The sequence below is a fragment of the Malaclemys terrapin genome, chromosome 9, assembly GCF_027887155.1.
Source record: "Malaclemys terrapin pileata isolate rMalTer1 chromosome 9, rMalTer1.hap1, whole genome shotgun sequence".
NCBI lineage: Eukaryota > Metazoa > Chordata > Testudines > Emydidae > Malaclemys > Malaclemys terrapin.
Window position 1 is genome coordinate 60,939,611 of NC_071513.1, and position 17,884 is coordinate 60,957,494.

At 44.0% G+C, this 17,884-nt stretch overlaps 1 protein-coding gene across 3 annotated transcripts in view; it reads left to right on the plus strand.

Moving 5' to 3' along the window:
- ANKMY1 (ankyrin repeat and MYND domain containing 1) overlaps window positions 1-17,884 on the plus strand; it is a 60,124-nt gene that overhangs the window by 16,069 nt on the left and 26,171 nt on the right. For all 3 annotated transcript variants that reach the window (XM_054040815.1, XM_054040816.1, XM_054040817.1), the window contains exons 5-11: window positions 1,194-1,410; window positions 3,282-3,446; window positions 4,449-4,825; window positions 6,377-6,548; window positions 8,954-9,094; window positions 12,931-13,083; window positions 17,427-17,534. In XM_054040815.1, the coding sequence (XP_053896790.1) occupies window positions 1,194-1,410; window positions 3,282-3,446; window positions 4,449-4,825; window positions 6,377-6,548; window positions 8,954-9,094; window positions 12,931-13,083; window positions 17,427-17,534 (1,333 nt within the window). The remainder of the gene's footprint in view (window positions 1-1,193; window positions 1,411-3,281; window positions 3,447-4,448; window positions 4,826-6,376; window positions 6,549-8,953; window positions 9,095-12,930; window positions 13,084-17,426; window positions 17,535-17,884) is intronic.

The following is a 17,884-nucleotide window of genomic DNA, read 5'->3' on the forward strand; positions in this document are numbered from 1 at the left end:
AAACTGGAAATTAGGTTTTGTGAAACAAACAGCATGTTCCTCTCTCACTTCCTTAACCTAAAGGAAACCTCTTTCCTTGAAATATACCATCAACTCAGGTCCTGGTATGTGCCTACAAAAACATCATTATTATTAATTTGCATTATAGAATGCCTAGAAGTCCCAACCTAGATTGGGAACTCCATTATGCTACAGCAGGGGTGGGCAAACTACGGCCTGTGGGCTGGGTCCGGACCCTCAGGCCTTTGGATTCGGCCTGTGGGATTGCCCCCCGTGACACCGCAGGCCCCACATTGCTCTCAGCAGTGGCCAGCCCAACGTCCCTGCGGCCCCCGGGCCTTTGCGTCCAGGCACCGACCCCCGCAGCTCCCATTAGTCGGGAACGGGGAACCATGGCCAATGGGAGCTTCGGGGGAGGTACCTGGAGGCGTGGCAAGGGCAGCGCATGCGGAGCCCTTTGCCCCCCACCCCCACCCCAGGGGCCGCAGCACTTCCTGGAGTGGCACGGGGCCAGGGACAGGGCAGGCGTGCAGGGAGCCTGCCCTGGCCCTGGTGTGCGCTGCTGCCACCCCGGAGCCTGAACCCCTCCTGCACCCACCCCACAACTCCTTGCCCTAAGCCCCCTGCCTGCACCACGCACCCCTCCTGCACCCCAATGCCCTGCCCTGAGCCCCCTGCCGCACCCCACACCCCAACCCCCTGCTCTGAGCCCCCTGCCACACCCCACACCCCTCCTGCACCCCAACTCCCTGCCCTGAGCTCCCTGCTGCACCCCGCACCCCTCGGCATATCACTTCTGAAAGGTTGCCGACCCCTGTTCTAAGCACATCATGTGGCCTTTTTCAATCTTGGAGAGCTTGGTATTTAATTTTCACTTGCAAACATCCAGATCCTTGGGGCTGGATGTTTTTAACTTCTTCCATGAATAAGATTAATGTCCCCCATACTACAGCTCTTGGACCATTTTAACTCCCTTATGCTCTGTCCATGATGGGAGCAAAATTGAATTGTCTGAAATAGTTTTTTTAAATGGTTGCCATCCTTCTTCTCCCATGTTACCTGACCATAATCTTTATTATCAGTGGCTTTTTTAAAAAAAAGCTCTGTGGTATAACAGGTATCTGCTGCATAGCTGTTTAAGTTAAATGTGGACTCTCCAGCTGTTTAATGTTTTTCTCTTTCCTCTGTTTGAGGCACTGTCAAACAGAGATCAGTTGGGATATCAACATCATTCTGAATGGAAGCCGAGACACCTTTGGACCCAAGGGCCCCAAAGAGCTTGCTTCAGAGCAGCTGATTCAGAAGGCAGCAGCAGGAGACTTCAATAGCATTTATGAGATTCTGAGGGACAGCTTAGCTCATCCAGATGTAGCTGACACGCATGGATACACTGCACTTGCTGCTGCTGCTGTAAGACCCCAAATGTGACTCTTCCCTCTGTGACTGACCATTTTTTTTTTGTTGCTACTGCATCTGTCTCTCTCTGTTATACAGTAAATGCGTGAGACTCGATAGCAAACATCTTTAAGGAAAGACAGTTTGCTGAACAACATGCTAAAAAAAATCTGTAAAATGTATCCCTCTGTAATATTAAAGATGACTCCAAGCCTAAAATTCCAAATCCTTCCAATGTGGGTGTTGCAATGGGCTGGATTTAAATCCCTGAAACTGCCCCTGCCTTTCCCCCCTGTTTTCTTATTCCAGACTGTATTCAAACCCAGAAGGGATCTGTTTTTTTGGGGTGGGGGGTGGGTTACAGTCTGGTTGTGGGTAGAAGTTATGATGTATGCATGACTTCAGTTTATCTGTGGGAAGAATTTGGCTCCTTATTTAAACATTTATCAGTGCCTAGCCTTCTGGGCACCTTACATCTATTAAAAAATTAATTTGATTTTTGCTAGTGATTTTTTTTTTAAAGTCCTCAGAACAAGAAAATTAATTTCATATTAATTTAGAACATTATAGTTTTTCTGTTTTTGTATAGGCCTCTCATCCCATGAGATTTAGTCATTTTGTAGACATTAATCCTCTTCCCCCAGCAGTCCTGTGACCGTACAGTAGATTTCAGGGGGAAAGTATTGAAGGCACAGGGGTTAAGTGACTTGTCCACTGTGACACAGAAAGTCAAAATTGAGCATACATCTGAGGACAAAATGTAACCTAATGCACATAAACTGTTGCCCTTTACAGTGTGTGCAATGTGGCAGAGTTACAGTTGCTTTGGCAACAATAACTTTGAATTTACTGACAGTTTTGATTTTGAAATCCTCACTGCTAAAATGTTGTATTAATACAACGCATTGTTGTATTTGATTCCTAAGTTCCATTATAGTGTGCTTTGCAACAGTTAAGTCTTCTCTGCTTTTTTAAAAGTCAGCATGAAAAATATTTTATTTAAATGAAGTGTGTTTCTCAGGTAGCTCGCTAATGTAAGACAAGTTGAAGTGCCCACCAACAGTATCTACTCCAGTTTAACAGGTCAGATTTCGTAGTTGATGTAAGTGGTTGAAACTCCATTGTCTTCAGTGTATTACAGACAGTCCATCAGCCACAACGTTTCTAAGGACCAGCGGCAACAGGCAGTGCGCGACTATATTTTGGATCAATGGTGCATTTCTTGGCAGATAGTTTCTCTGGATCAGCTCTCAGATGCCCCTCAGATCAACCATATGAACCGAAAGATCCTTCTTTGTTACAATAGGATACATTGTAATCAGGGGCGGTTTCACTTATATCTTTACTGTTGGGGCTTCTGTAGCTGCCTTGTGTACCTCAACATGCCATCCAGTCATGGATGCCCTCTTTATTATCTTAAAGGTAAATGGATTCATTTGACATCTCTGGATGCTGCTGCTGTGATAGTGGCTACATCACTAACACAACATCTAATTCTTGGTTTGTGCCATTAAAAGCCATGCTCTGGAAGAAATGCAGTTATATACCTGCCTTACATTGGGTGCACCTAAAATAATTTTACCTTTTTTGAAAGTTTTTTAATGGCCTTCCCCATTAACTATAAGACGTACCTTGAAGCAGTAGAAACATTTTGAGATCACTGTTAATTTATGGGCAAAATTCAGTACTGGCATAAAAAGAAGAGAAAGTGAAATCACAAAACAACTGAAATCAATAATAGTGTTTTGAGTCTGTCTTTAGTGACTGTCTTTTTGTTTTAACTTTAAACCCAATTGTGATTTCAGTTAATCCCACATGGAAAACTAAAATTGTGTATATATACACATATACTTGTAAAACAGTCATCCAAATGTTTTACTTCACAGGTGAATTACCAAGACGACATCATTAATCTTCTTCTTGATAATGGAGCTGATGTGAATAAATGCAGTGATGAAGGATTATCAGCCCTATCCATGTGCATTATTCTTTATTACCCAGTAGAATCATTTAAGGCTAATGTTGCTGAGAGGAACTTTAAAAAAGACGAGGTCAGTACATTATTAATCTATAACTGTAAAATCAGAATTCACCATGTCCTCAAATGAGCCACAGGTCTGCTTTTTAAAATTACTTTGCTGTGAATGTTCCAGCAGTTGGGAAAAGTCAAACTGCTCTTACCTCCCTTGACCCTGCTAGTCGCTGCATGCCCTTGACTTCCATTGATAGCTCGCACTGCACAGGATCAGGCTCCAGGGCTATTCTGGAGTCAATGTGTCACATTAGTACCAGAGACTTTGAGCCAGATTTTCCAAGGTATTTAGGTGCCTTAAGATACAGATAAATAGGTGCCTAGTGGGACTTAGATTTGTAAGCTCAGTGGGGGCAGGGACAGTCTTTTATTCTGTGTTTTGTACAGCACCTAGTACAAGGGGGTTGTGGCCCATGAGTGGGAGTCCAAGACACTATGGCAATACAAATAATTAATCATAATAATTTACAAAATTGCCTAGACAGATTAAGCACCTGATTCCCATTAACTTCAAAAGTCTTTTGGCTGCTGCAAGAAAGGGAGACAGAAAAAAATGTACACTAGTCTCTCTCTCCCTCAGAGCTCAGCACAAACCCAGAAAACTTCAATGTAACTCTTTCAGATTCTAGCTTTAGCATTAGGTTTAGGTCTTCATTAGTTTGTACGCCGATGTGCAAATTGAAAATCAAGAAATGTCCCCTTCTGTTTCGGAGCTTTTATAAAGTGAGGGAGTACCAGCTGAGATTTGAAAGCTCCTAAGAGGGTTTTATTGACAATGGAGGCTAAAAAAACAAACACACACACTATTCAAAATGTTTCCAGTGAATGGTGGATTAAGACTGAGTAAAATGATGTTCTACCTTAACTTAGCTGTAATATACCAAATTCCAGTACTATTGTATACACGCACAATGATGACGTCCAGCACTGATGATGATATGATGATTCTTGTTGTTGAAGAAAGGATTTTCCATATTTTCTTCATTTTTGTCATTTTAATTTTTTTAAAACTTTAAATAAGGATGAGCAGTTGGAAGATGAATCTGCACCACTTCCACTGGCACCAACAAAACAGAAATGCTTAACAGGCCCTGTTCGTCAGTCAGCCGTGGTACCTCCTATGTCCGGGGAAAAGGCAGAATCTGTTTCTGATGATAGAAATGCATTGGATGAAATGGACCGTGCAAGTTTAGAAAAGAGGACTGGCTGCAGCACTGAAACCAACTTTGAGTCGAACCGTACTGTTTTCAACTATGGAATCGAGGTTTCTCTAGAAGCTTTGCAGCAGAGTGCAGATGCCTTCAGCCTGTGTTTGCCGAGAGTACCCTTCTATGCCTGTGTCAATGGATATGGTGGGGCTGAAGGCACTGTGAGAAAAATGGTGTTATCAATATCTGAGTAAGTACTACAAAGAAAAACCACTGGCTCTGTGTTCTGGAAAGGTTAGACAAGCTCTGGTGAACCCTATTTCACAGAGAAAGTAACAAGTGTAGTTTTACATGTTTGTGGGGAAGAATGACCCTGCATTTGCTTGGGATAGATCAACTGGGCATGCCTGATCAAGGGGCATTCCACGGGTCCTTACCTGAAAGGGAGAAGGCCTGAATTTCACTCCTTAAAACCTTTTTAATAAGATAACCCACCATTTTGTCTCTTTTTGTGACTCAGCTTTACATATAGTGTGTGTGTGTGTGTGTGTGTGTAAAAATAAACTATTTTAAAAAACCTGTACTGTGCAACAGTAATAGTAATTCTATATTACCTTCATAAAAACATTTCTGTATTATGCAAAACTAGTTTGTGCTATATTGAGTATTGATGTCACAGGACCCATTTAAAAAAAATCTGGATATGTTGCCAGGGCCAGATGAACACACAGACAAACTGGATATGTGTGTAGGTCCCAAATTCATGGGGGAGGGAATCCCCCAAAATCACAGGCCAGCGTCCTTCTTCTCCACTACCTCCTCTCTTCGCCTTGCTGAGGGGGCACTGACCACCTCCAGCAGCACCCTTCATCCTGGCACCGCAGCCCTCTTCCTAGCCCTGTGCAAAGGGGAGACCCTGGGAGGCACTTGGTTGGAGAACAAGGGATTGGGGTTGCAGCACAACTCAAGTTTGGCCCAGCTGCCTCTCTGTCATGATGGGCTGGGGAGTGGCCAGGCCAAATTTGAGTGAGTGGCTCTGTGACCCTGGGTGCTAGGTCACAACATCCAGAATGAGGAGTTGGGCTGAGCCCTGAGGGAAAGGAGCTGCTGCTGCAGGGTGAGTGTGGGCTGGCCTTGGTCTTCAAACCCTCCCCACTCACCCATCCCAGGGCCTCCCCTCTACACCAGGCCTGCAACTCATCTAGACCCTTCCTGCAACCCACTGGTGGGTCGGGATCTGCTGTTTGGGAAAAATTAGTCCTGCAGTTTTTTAGGGCAAACTCGTGTAGGCCAGATTATTGCTCACATGTGCAAGGTGTGGAAAATGCAAGTAACCTTCCCTTACCTCACTTGTCCACTCCCAGGCAGGGATCTTATACATTTGTAGTTTCTAGGGTCTCCTGAGTATGGGGTCTGCTCCTGGCTTGTGCCCCCTGGGATTCAACAGTACTGAAAGGGGCTGGTATAAGATAGGCCATGTTACCTCCACACCCTCTGCATGGCATAGCATTACTGTGTGGTACACATTACATCTCACAAGGAGTGGTACAGCATTACTGTGTGGTACACATTACATCTCACAAGGAGTGGTACAGCAGACATGCTCTCCCTGGTTCCAAGTACCAGTTTGCACACCCGCCTCAGAGCATCCTAGAACCCAGGCACTAGCCCAAGCCCGAATGTCTGCACTGCACTTAAACAGCCCCTGAGCCCAAGTCAGCTTAAGAGCCAGTGTTTAGAAATATGTCCCTTTTTATGAGTTATTGACAGCTTATTCTGTTATTTGCCATATTGACTTTAGACACCGAAAGAGATGGACCACGGTCAAACTACTTCTCCACAGAGGTGCAGACCCCAATGTTTGCCGGATCCCTCTGCATGTCCTGTTCTTTGCTGTTAAAGCTGCAGATGTAGAAGCAGTGAAACTACTGTTAGCAGCAGGAGCAAAGACTGACATACGACTTCCACCCAGGGTAATGGATAATAATTACTAATAACAACCAAATGTAATATTCTAGAGCGGGGTGGGCAAACTTTTTGGGCCGAGGGCCACATCTGGATGGGGAAATTGTATGCAGGGCCAGGGTAGGAGGTTGGAGTATAGGAGGGAGTGCAGGGTGTGGGACGGGGTGCGGTGTGCAGGAAGGGGCTTAGGGCAAGCGATTGGGGCAGAGGAGGGGTGCAGGGTGTATGAGGGGGCTCAGGAAAGGGGGTTGGGGTGCAGGAGGGGTGTGGGGTGCGGCAGCTCAGGGCAGGGGGTAGGGGTGCACAGAGGTGCAGGGTACAGCAGAGAGCTCAGGGCAGGGGGTTGGGATGCAGGAGGGGTGCAGGGTGTATTAGGGGACTCAGGGCAGGGAGTTGGGGTGCGAGGTGCAGGCAGGGGGCTTAGAGCAGGGAGTTGGGGGGTGGGGTGCAGGAGGGGTTCGGGCTCCGGGCTCCGGCCCGGCGCCGCTTATCTAAAGTGGCTCTGGGGTGGCATCGGTGCGCACGGGGGCCAGGGCAGGCTCCCTGCGTGCCTGCCCTGTCCCCGGCCCTGTGCCACTCCAGGAAGCGCTGTAGCCCAGGGGGGAGGGAGAGGGCGGAGGGCTCTCTGTGTGCTGCCCTTGCTGTGCCTCCAGGTACCTCCCCCGAAGATCCCATTGGCCGCGGTTCCCTGTTCCCGACCAATGGGAGCTGTGGGGGGCGGGGCCTGGAGGCAAGGGCAACGTACGGAGCCCTCTGCCCCCCCGCCCGGGGGCTGCAGGACATGGTGCCGGCCACTTCTGAGAGCGGCGCGGGGCCCACGGTGCCATGGGGGGCAATCCCGTGTACCGGATCCAAAGCCCTGACGGGCCAGTTCTAGAGTGATCAGTGATACAACTTTAATGCCCACGTGTAAAGTGTCATAATTCTAATGACAGTTCGACTGCCTGCTTCAGCTTTGCAATTCCAAAGGAGTAATTCAAAGAAACTATCCTATTAAAATCATTTAGCTTTTTAAAAAATAATGTCCTTACTCTAGTGAAAGTCTAGTTCTATGTGTGTGTTTCCCTGCTGACATAATGCTTACCCATGGTACTAAAGCTGAGAGTATTTCAAAAGTCAACTTTATTTCCCAATATTTATTCTGCTTTTAGTTTTAGCATTTCTCTATACTTGGGAAATGACTCTTGAGTGGTCAGTATGCCGTGCATTCATAGTCTGTTCTCTAAAAATACAGTTTGTGCTAAATCTCTGCACTTGGTGATTGTGCCTGCATATGGCTCTGATGGGAATTCCCCAGGATCAAAGTTACATACCAACTGTTTCAGCAGAAGGCATCTTACGCTAACTCCTGCACTGAAATATGGCTGCCCCCTTTATATTCCTTCTTCCTATCACTTTCTGGCTGTAGTCAGTGAAGAAGTTCCCCTGGCTTTTTAGCTTGACAGGCTCTACCTGGACATCATTATCTCATTTCACCTCAAATATACACTTCACTACAGAGTGTCCTGTTTTGCCCGCTGTCACTACTTCCATTTTAAAGCTCCATCTTATTTTGTTTGGAATCTGTGGATAATAGTGTAATAATAGCTAACTCTTTTATGTAGTGCTTTTCTTTTGTAGGTTTCAAAGCACTTTACATAGGAGGTCAGTATCATTATTTCCAGTTTTGAAGCCTGCCCTGTAGCTCCTGTTGGGGTTTTTGGATACCTCTCTGCCCTGACACCCGTACCCTGAGGGTCTGAAGAAGCAGCAGCTCAGCAGACTGTCTCAGGATTCAACAGCCATGCTTGTCTTGTCTGGTTGTGCTGTGAGATTTACTCACAGGTGTCAGACAGAGGGCCTGAAGGCTCTCCTGGCTTTCTCCATTGCTTCCTGGAAGTCCATTATAGACTCAGTCCAAGAGAACTTAAATGATTCAGAATAGAGTCCCAGCAGAAGTAGCACCAGCAGGTGTTGAGGTTGCTGTGTTTATGGAACCTGACACCAAGCTGGGATTGTTCAGCAGACTTCCAAACAATGTTTCACAAGACAATGCATGTGACCCATCAGTGTGTGCTGGCTTATGAGTCAGGGGCCAGAAATAGGCTCTCTTCCCTTTTGCATCTTATATTGGTGCAAACTAGTGATGTAAAAGTGGTTTTAATGCTGTATCATATTCTGTTTTGGCTGGGCATTGCCTGTGACTGTCATGCCAGGAATATTTGTGATCGCAGTGGGTTTAGGGTGAAATGGACATTGGGGAGTATTAAGCCAAATAGCATTTAAACTGACCATAAACACAATCCTTTAATTCTATTTCTAGGCTAACATAGATGGGGCCTGAGGGTTGATATTGGAAAAATATCCAGTACCTTAGTTTTTAGAAGTTACTTGTGATAGATAAAAGAGTCTTAATGCCACATTTATTTTTCAGCTGGGAGGTTTAATGCCTCTTCATATTGCTGTAGCCATTCCTGGTGAAGAAGGGGTCAAGATAACAGAATTAATCCTTCATTCAGCTACAGATCCTGATGCAAGGGCAGGAGACGAAGATGATGTATATGCACCAGACTGGGTATGCTGCATCATTACTCCATCCTCTTCCAATTGTTTTGGTGTGGGCTATGGGAGACCAGAGCAGGGAATTGGTTGCCTGCCTGTTAGATTGAAACTTCTGTACACTGTTGGAATAATTGCACTTCCTCTGAAAAAGCCTGGCATATCACTGACATACATAGAGGGTTACAACAACACTTATTTATGATTTGAGGTACCAGACACTATTGTAGAATCCTGATGCATGTTAGGCACAGGCTAGAAGTCTGCTACATACAATTGAATAGATGTAGGTGAAGTACAACTGTAGTATTGAGCCTATAATCACTATTCCTCAGAAAGAAACATCTTTGTGGGCTGAATCTGCTTGTTCCAGCACTATGGAGGCAGCTTAATTGTTTCTTCCTTCCTCTTGAATCCAGACTCCTGCTGGACCCCTGCAGCACTGTGCTCTTACCCCAGAGCAGCATTAGGTCAGAGCTACACTAGAAGCTTTCACCAGTATATCAGTGTTGGTTAGGGGTGTGATTTTGTTTTTGAACAACATTTTTATACAGCTGGAAGCCCTAGTGTGGATTTGTTAATATCGGCAAAAATGTGCTTTTGATGGTTCAGCTTATTTCATTCAGGGAAACATTATACGCTAGGCTAGCAGAAGCACTCTTTTGCTGGTATGAGTACTAGGAAAGTTTACTGGCAAAGCTTTTATAATTGAAACGAGGCTTAAGATGTACAGCTGTCCACAGCAGAGGGCTTTAGGATATGTGGGGGTTTCTTTCTCAAATTGTTGACAACTTAAATTTATTTTAAGTTCCAGTAATTGGGAATCCATTGACCTTCCTGTTAGGTCATCCTGAGCACCCTATGCGCTGAATATCCATTCCCTTTGACTCCTTCTGAATTTGCGCCCCAGCGGCCTAGCCCAGACCAATATTTCAGCACACCTTGCTCTGGCTTTCCTCAGCAATGCAGCAAGTGAACTTGCTCATACTGCCAGCTGTCTGTCTCAGTGGACAAACTGCCACCATGTGGGTGTGTCGGTGCAGGCTACCCCAGCCTGCCATTCTGACGCATCTTCTACTGGCTTCTCTCAGCAATGCAGAAGAGTGGCCCATCCCAGTGGCTCTTAACCTTTCCAGACTACTGTACCCCTTTCAGGAGTCTGATTTGTCTTGCATACCCCCAAGTTTCACCTCACTTAAAAACTACTTGCTTACAAAATCAGACATAAAAATATGAAGTATCACAGCCACACTATTACTGAAAAATTGCTGACTTTCCCATTTTTACCATATAATTATAAATCAATTAGAATATAAATATTGTACTTACATTTCAGTATATAGAGCAGTATAAACAAGTCATTGTCTGCATGAAATTTTAGTTTGTACTGAATTTGCCTGTGCTTTTTATGTAGCCTGTTGTAAGAGTAGGCAAATGTCTAGATGAGTTAATGTAGCCCCTGGAAGACCTCTGTGTACCCCCAGGGGTATATGTATCCCAGCTGAGAACCACTGGCCTATCCCCTACTGCCATCCTCTGTGTGCCCGCAGACCATCCAATAGCTGGGAGCTGCAGACAAAGCAAGCTTAAATTCTCCCCTTTCTGGTTCCTCTTCGTATGCTTTGCAGTGACCGGATTTCTCCTGCTACCTTAATGGGCCTACTGGTAGTTCTCCACCAGAGCAATACAGAAGATACGGGCCTGTGAGATCATACCACCAGCTTGCCAGGGCTGTTAGGCAGTCTGGCTATTTTGTTCTTTTGGAGTTGGGAAGTATTCTTTCAACTCTGCAGGACAGAGGCTCAACACAGTTTATTTTTGTTGGTTTAGAAATCCTTAAGAGCAAGTAGAAACCTGAACATTTCCCCTTCTCCTCTGGGAAATCCATCTAGACAGGAGCATTCTAACTATAGGACAAAAAGGAGCACCTTAGAGAATTTGCTTCTTTTCCTTCTAGCCTCTCAGTTACTGAAGTTATAGTAAAAACAAAGAAATACATTCCTTGTATCACAGGAGCCATAATCCCAGTGCCATCTCTGGAACCTGATCCATGTGTCTTCTTGGGTTGCTGACAGTCCATAGAAGATGGGTAGATTCTATCCTTGTTCAGTCTATATCTGTAACGGAATGGAGATTTGGAAGAGAAAATATTCCACGTTGTTCTTAGTAGATTTCAAGAATCTTATCCTTCCCCATGAGATGTGGTTGCCACCATTTTCCTGTCCAGTTGAGAGGAAGCAGTTGTCCATTCATGTCTATGTGATTTGGAATATCATCCTATAATGCTCTCCACTCCGATATGATCTTGATAGGCCAGATGAAGAAAGAGTACATTCACACCAGTGTTACCTGGATGACTTGCTGCTGAAAACTTACTTAAAGGAAACTCCTTTCTACATAGTCCAGTAACCTGTGCTACCCTGATTTCTAATTAACCAAAAATACAAAAAACACCTTGTATCATCTTTGCATTTATTAATCTCTGAGCTGATTTTTTTAAGATACCTCAACTGGTAACACTCCCATTATTCTCACTTCTAAAATTACAGGTTTAATCCTTCTACTCAGCTGCTTGCCTCCAAGTGTCTGCAGTATTTACTCATAATAGCATTGAGCACATACAAACCCAGTGCAATGCAGCACCCCTAAATCCATCCATTCTTCTTCCTGACCAGAGGACAAAAACTGAGTACTGACAGTGCCTCCAAAGCTGATGGTATTGTCACTGAAGTCCTTCTTCAAACATTTCCCAGCAGCATCTTCATATTCCACATGGAGAGGTCAAATGGACAGTGGTGATATATGCACACCGGCAAGTAGGAGCATTTGGCACAGCTCTGTACCTTAAGGCCACCAGAATTTCTTCACTCCTGTGGAAGCAGGGCCTGTCTACTAGAGCAACGTATGCCTAGGTCATGGTTGTGTGGCTTGGTTGACACATATCTAGATTTTTTTGCGATTTGAAAGCAAGAAGGTACCATTATTTTATTCTTGTCAATGGAATCCATGAGCTCAGAAAATACCTATACCTGTGGGCAGAGTACTCATGTAAAGCTTCCCCATCTCCTCTAATTGCCAAAATGGTTTGAGGGAAATAGGACTAGACAGAACATTTGTAATTCTAACCAGACTGCAGTTCCCTTGGCTCATAGCAATGATAGTCTACAAACCTTGGAAGCATCCAGTTTTTCCAGCACTCTGCTGCAGCTGGACCCCTTCAGTCACCCTGAACTTCACACACTGGTTTTATAGCCTGGAACCGTAGAGTCTAAGTCACCAGCAACATGGATACTGTCAGGAACCAGTTAACCTTCTATTAAAATCTCAAGCTTCCATAAGCAGTGTGTACAAAAGCACTGGGAGAATTTATTCACTTAGGAAGTAGATCTCAGTTTAGCTGTGCTCCAAATGTCTGCCAGAGACCACTGATTTCTCCTGGGTGGCTTTCATAAAGGATTACGCCTGAGTTATCTAAAGTTTCAATTCTCTACTCTCAGGGTTAGTAATACAAGTGTCAGTTGTATTACTTGTGTTAGTTTTCTCCGCTATGTGTATCAATGTTTGTAGCTGTTAGAATGAAAGGTATCTTAATGCTACTTGGCCTACAGTGGGTTTTATGTTTTTCAGGATGCAGTGCTACAGCAGTCCAGCAGATGGAGCCTGAATCTAAAGAAGGAAATGGGAAGGATGGGGGGAGTGCTTATGTTGTGTCTACTGTGGTGTAATGAGCAAATCCAGACTAGTAGATAATGTCCAGACCAGTGGATTCCTGGACCAATGTATTTTCTATTAGCTTATCTCTAAGCAATACTGAAAGTGTGTGTATCTGTTTCTTCTGACCTTTACATTCAGAATGAGCCTGCCGAATCACCAGTTATTATTGCCATGAAACTTAATAATGAAACTGGACCTCCTAGCGAATACTACTCATCTTCTGGTATTGTCCCAGAGGAAGGTGGGAGGACTCCTTTGCATATTGCCTGTGAGAGAGAGGATAACCCCAAGGTAGGAGCACAATGGAACTGTAGGAATGTCCCTCCTCTAGGTTGTGGTTTTGCTCCTGTAGAATACACATAATTCCCAATCCTCAAATGACATATCGTACCTTCCTGGGGAATCCTCAGTAGGATCTGATTTCATGTGGCTTCTATGTAAGAAATAAAACTCTCATCTCTTTTATGGGAAGGGTCTGATCCGTTAGTTTGTGTGATCTTGGCTGCTCTGGGGATTTTAGCTATGGGTGGCCAACTACCAGCTGCTCTGGTGGCCCAATAAGAAATGAGCTGAACGAGTAAGTTGAAACCCCTCTATTATGATGCATACATGCTCTAACTGAACTACTGTACCATGTGGTTTATAGAACTGCCCTTCCTGACCCAGCCCCTTTTTGTTTGTTCTTTTCCTTCCGTCATGGCCAAATTCCGCATTGTGAACACTTTGAGGGAGAGACATTATTTTAATACTTGTTTTGTGTGAGGTGCTTGTAGACGTGACTTGAATCAATGGCAGTGTTTAGCCTGGTAGATTGACTGAGGGTCTTTTAAACTCTGCTTGGTTTATTTTTTTGGTCTGTCTAGCACTAAAATTTATCAGAGCTCCAATACAGTAAACAAGTTTTTAATTAACACCCCCCCCTCAATCCTGCCTTCCCCAAAAATCAAGCCATTGTCACTTACTATATCCCGTTTTCTTCCTCTGATATTCTGTCCTGCTGCTTTGATCTTGTGGTTCTACATATTGGGATTCTTTACGTAGCTTCATTCTTTGACTTTCGACCTCTTTTTAATGCCTTGCCTTAAAGCAGACTCTAAGTAGAAATGGTGTAAGGTTTCCATTATCTTCCTCTTAATTACATTTGATGACTGGCCCTATGCAATTTAGCAAATGTGAAAAAGTCCCATTTACTATGCCAGGATGCCTTACGTTCAATACATTATGTCCTTTCAGGAGCTGATTGCTTTGCTGACATGCATTTCTTACCTGGCAGGTTTTTTATGGTTGCTTTTACATACAAATAAAAAGTCAATAAGCCAACCTTACCTCTCAATCCTCTCTCAAAATCATACCTAATTAAGAATTTTAATTACTGTAGATCTTAGTTTCCAGGAATTTCAATCTGTTTTTTTCCTAAAGTTGTTTTGAAGCTTTTGAGTATTTAAAAGTTACCATTCTTGTATAACTAACCTCTATTGTAGAGCTCCCTTTTGCATTTACACTGTCAACTCCCGCATTCAAGGATTTATATTGTAGCACGAGATTCCTTGGTATAGGTTATAAATTCTTGGCCGCGTGGGGAACTATTCTGGAAAATGTGATTGAAATTGGGGGCTGTTAGGTTTTTTCGTGTATATGTGTGTGCTTGTGTGTGTATCTATTTTGCAGGTGGGGCTGGTAGCACTGCCTTTTACTAAGGTTGCCCAACATTTCCCATCATAAGACCCTGTCTTAAGATGCTTATAATTTTGCCATACTTTAACTATTTATGCGGAAATTTTCCATGCTGAGTGACTATTTCAGCCAAAATGGTTCATGTTTTTCTGAGAATGAGGCTAGGGAAAAATAAGTGGGTTTTGCCCATGTTAAAAAATTCTGGCGATGTTTTTCTTTGAAAAGCTCTAGCAATCCCATTCTTAGAAATTTGACTGGGAGTGCCTAGAGACCGGGGGAGTGGGGAGAGACAGGTGAAAGAGGCGCCTGGGGATTGAGGGGAGAACTGAGAATGCTGTGCAAGGAATGAAGGGAAGACTGGGTCAGGGAGATCAGAACAGTGAGAGTAAGACTTGCTGGGGAAGGAGTCTGGGATTGGAATGAGAATACTGGGGCAAAGAGACAGGACGGGGACAGGTTGGAGGGGATGGGGCAGAAAGGGTCATGCTTGGTGGGAATGGGCAGAAGGGCCTATGCCCACTAGAGAGCACACTCCCCTCTGGAGCCCGGGATGGAACCAAGATCCCTGAACCTCACCAAATATTTAGAAAACCCGCTTGTAAAGTGTCCCATGCTCGTGTAGTGCTGGTCCACATAGAGGATTACGATTTCCTGCTGCTATCAGTAGTTACTCCATTAGCTCAAGTGGCAGTGGTCTGTGTGGTGGATCTAACGGCTCCAACTTTGCTGATGATGCATGTGGGGGTCCCTCTGCAGCCACAGGACAGAATTTCTGTTACCATTCTGCTTTATTAAAAAGCTAGGGAATTACACACACAGAAGATAATTAAAATGCCATTATTAATGTTGCATTCTCAAGCACTCAAAAGTTAGGAAATGCCAGAATTAAGGTTGCCTGTGCAACCAGTCTTTAATTACACGATCACATTCTGTTTTTTCCACAGGACCCCTCCTTCATTGAGTGTACAGAATGGACAATATTTACTTAGCGAGTTGCTATTCAGTACTTTTTCTCCTCATTCAGTCTATGGCTCCAGGCCTTACTTAGTGTACAGTCTTCAAACCCCGCTGTGATGACTGAAGTATTAATTTCCTCATGGGATTTTCTGTGGCGCTTATCACTATAATATTTGAGTGCTTCACAAACATTAATGAAGTTAGTTTCACAACACCCCTGTGAGATGAGGGGTATTATCCCCATTTTAGAAATGGGGAACTGAGCCACCAGAGAGATTAAAGTCAAAAGTATCCATTAATTTTGGGTGCCCAATTTGAGATGACTAGAACCTGATTTCTCAGAGCACTTAGGTTTATATAGCACTCCCTATGTGGAAAGGACAGCTCCATTTGTTGACTTCCATTTGCAGCTTTGAGTGCTCAGCACTTCTGCAAATAGACCCCATGCTCTCAAGTCAGGCACTGAAAAATGAAGAATACTCACTTAGTGACCACCTGTGAAAAGTTAGGGTTACATCACTTGCCCAGCATCACATAGGAACCTTGTGGCAGAGACGGGTAGAATCAAGTTCTCCAGGGCAGCATTCAGCTGCCTTAATTTTGAGACCCTTCTCTCTCTTCTTGCAATCCTCTGCCTCCTTCACTACACACCTTCCAATTTCTGCAACAAAAGAGGCAGGGGTCTTACAGACAACAGTCTCCTTCACTACATAACCCTAATTCATCTCTACCACATGTCCATTATGTGCACTGAATGAGGCTGGGATCCTATGATAAAAATAGTATATGGTCATATAAATAAAGACTGAATTTTAATGTGTATGCACAAGGGGGCTCAGTTAAGGTTGCACACACAACCTTAATTTTGGCAATTCTCAACTTTTGAGGGTTAAAGAAGCAACCTTAATAATGTTCTTTTTTCAATGTTTTTTTCTATGTAATTGAGATAAATGAGGGGGGTAGCTCCCTTTTATGGACACCCAGCCAGTCAGTAGCTATAGAATCCTCCTTAGCAGCTGTACCCTAATTGCCTTAACTGTAAAGGGTTAAAAGAAGCTTAACCTGAGTTGGCACCTGACCAGGGAACCAATAGGGAGGCTGTACCCTTTCAAATTGGAAAAACTGCTGTGTGTGTGTGTGTGTGTGGGGGGGGGGGTTCTTTGTCTTGCGGTTTGGAGAGAAGGGAAGGCAGCAACAAGCTGTAAGCTTTAAGTCAGGTATGGGAAATCATCAGCATCATACCTAGAAGCTCCTCATTTGGAACCCCAGATATGTAAGTAGCACAGGAAAAGTTAAGACAGATGTGATTAGGAAACTTTTTGGTTGTTTTGGTGTGTGGATTACTCTGTGCTAACCCCAGGTACTTTTGTTTTGCTTGTAACTTTTAAGCTGAACCCCAAGAAAGTTATTTTTGGTGTTTAATCCCTAAAGCCTGAGTTTTCAGATGTTTCTTTGGTTCTTACCCACGAAAGCTTATGCTCCCAATACTTCTGTTAGTCTTAAAGGTGCCACAGGACCCTCTGTTGCTTTTTTCTAATAAAGTTGACCTTTTTTAAAAGAATCCTTTGATTCCAAAGTCCTTAGACAAGGGGTTGGTCTGTGCTCACATTGCTAAGGCAACTGGTTGGTATTTTATTTTCAAGCCTCCCCAGGAAAGGGGGTGAAGAGGCTTGGGGGGATATTTTGAAGGGATAGGGATTCCAAGTGACCCTTCCCTGAATATTTGTGAAAATCACTTGGTGGTGGCAGCGATATCTGTCCAAGGCAGAAAACTGTGCCTCGGAAGAGTTTTAACCTAAACTGGTAGAAGATAAACTAAGAGGGTCTTTCATGTTGGCCCCCACATCTATACCCCAGAGTTCAGATTTGGGGGGGGGGTATACCCTGACAGTAATATGTGTATGTGTTTATAGCAGGTGTTTAATGCTGTTGTTTTTCATAAGCTTAATGTCTTGATTTTCTTTTTTTATGATCTAATTCTACCTTTCCCCCCCCCCACCCAGCATGTCAGAGATGTTGTCCACCTCCTCTTAACTCATAAGGCAAATCCTAACACCTTGTGGAGTGGCCATTCACCCCTTTCCCTGGCAATTGCCAGTGGGAATGACTTGGTGAGCATCATTTAATTCCTTTTTTCATTATTTACTTGATTAATTTTTGCTTTGGTTCCTTCCCTGGCTTGTTTGTTGGAGTGACCCATGTTTATTTCCAATGAAAGTATCTAAATTTACTTTTCTTTCAAACCTATGGACATAACCTGAGTTTTCCACTGTATTAAATGGGGATTTCTCTTTATGGATTGGTGGCTAAGAGGTTAGCAGGATTCAAAAAGGAATATCCATTTATATGGATCTTGAGAACATCCACTTACACTGTAGGATACCCTGAAAATATTACAAAGAACATAAACCATCATACTTTTGGGTTTAAGTCAAGCACTAACTGATGGGATTAGGAAGAA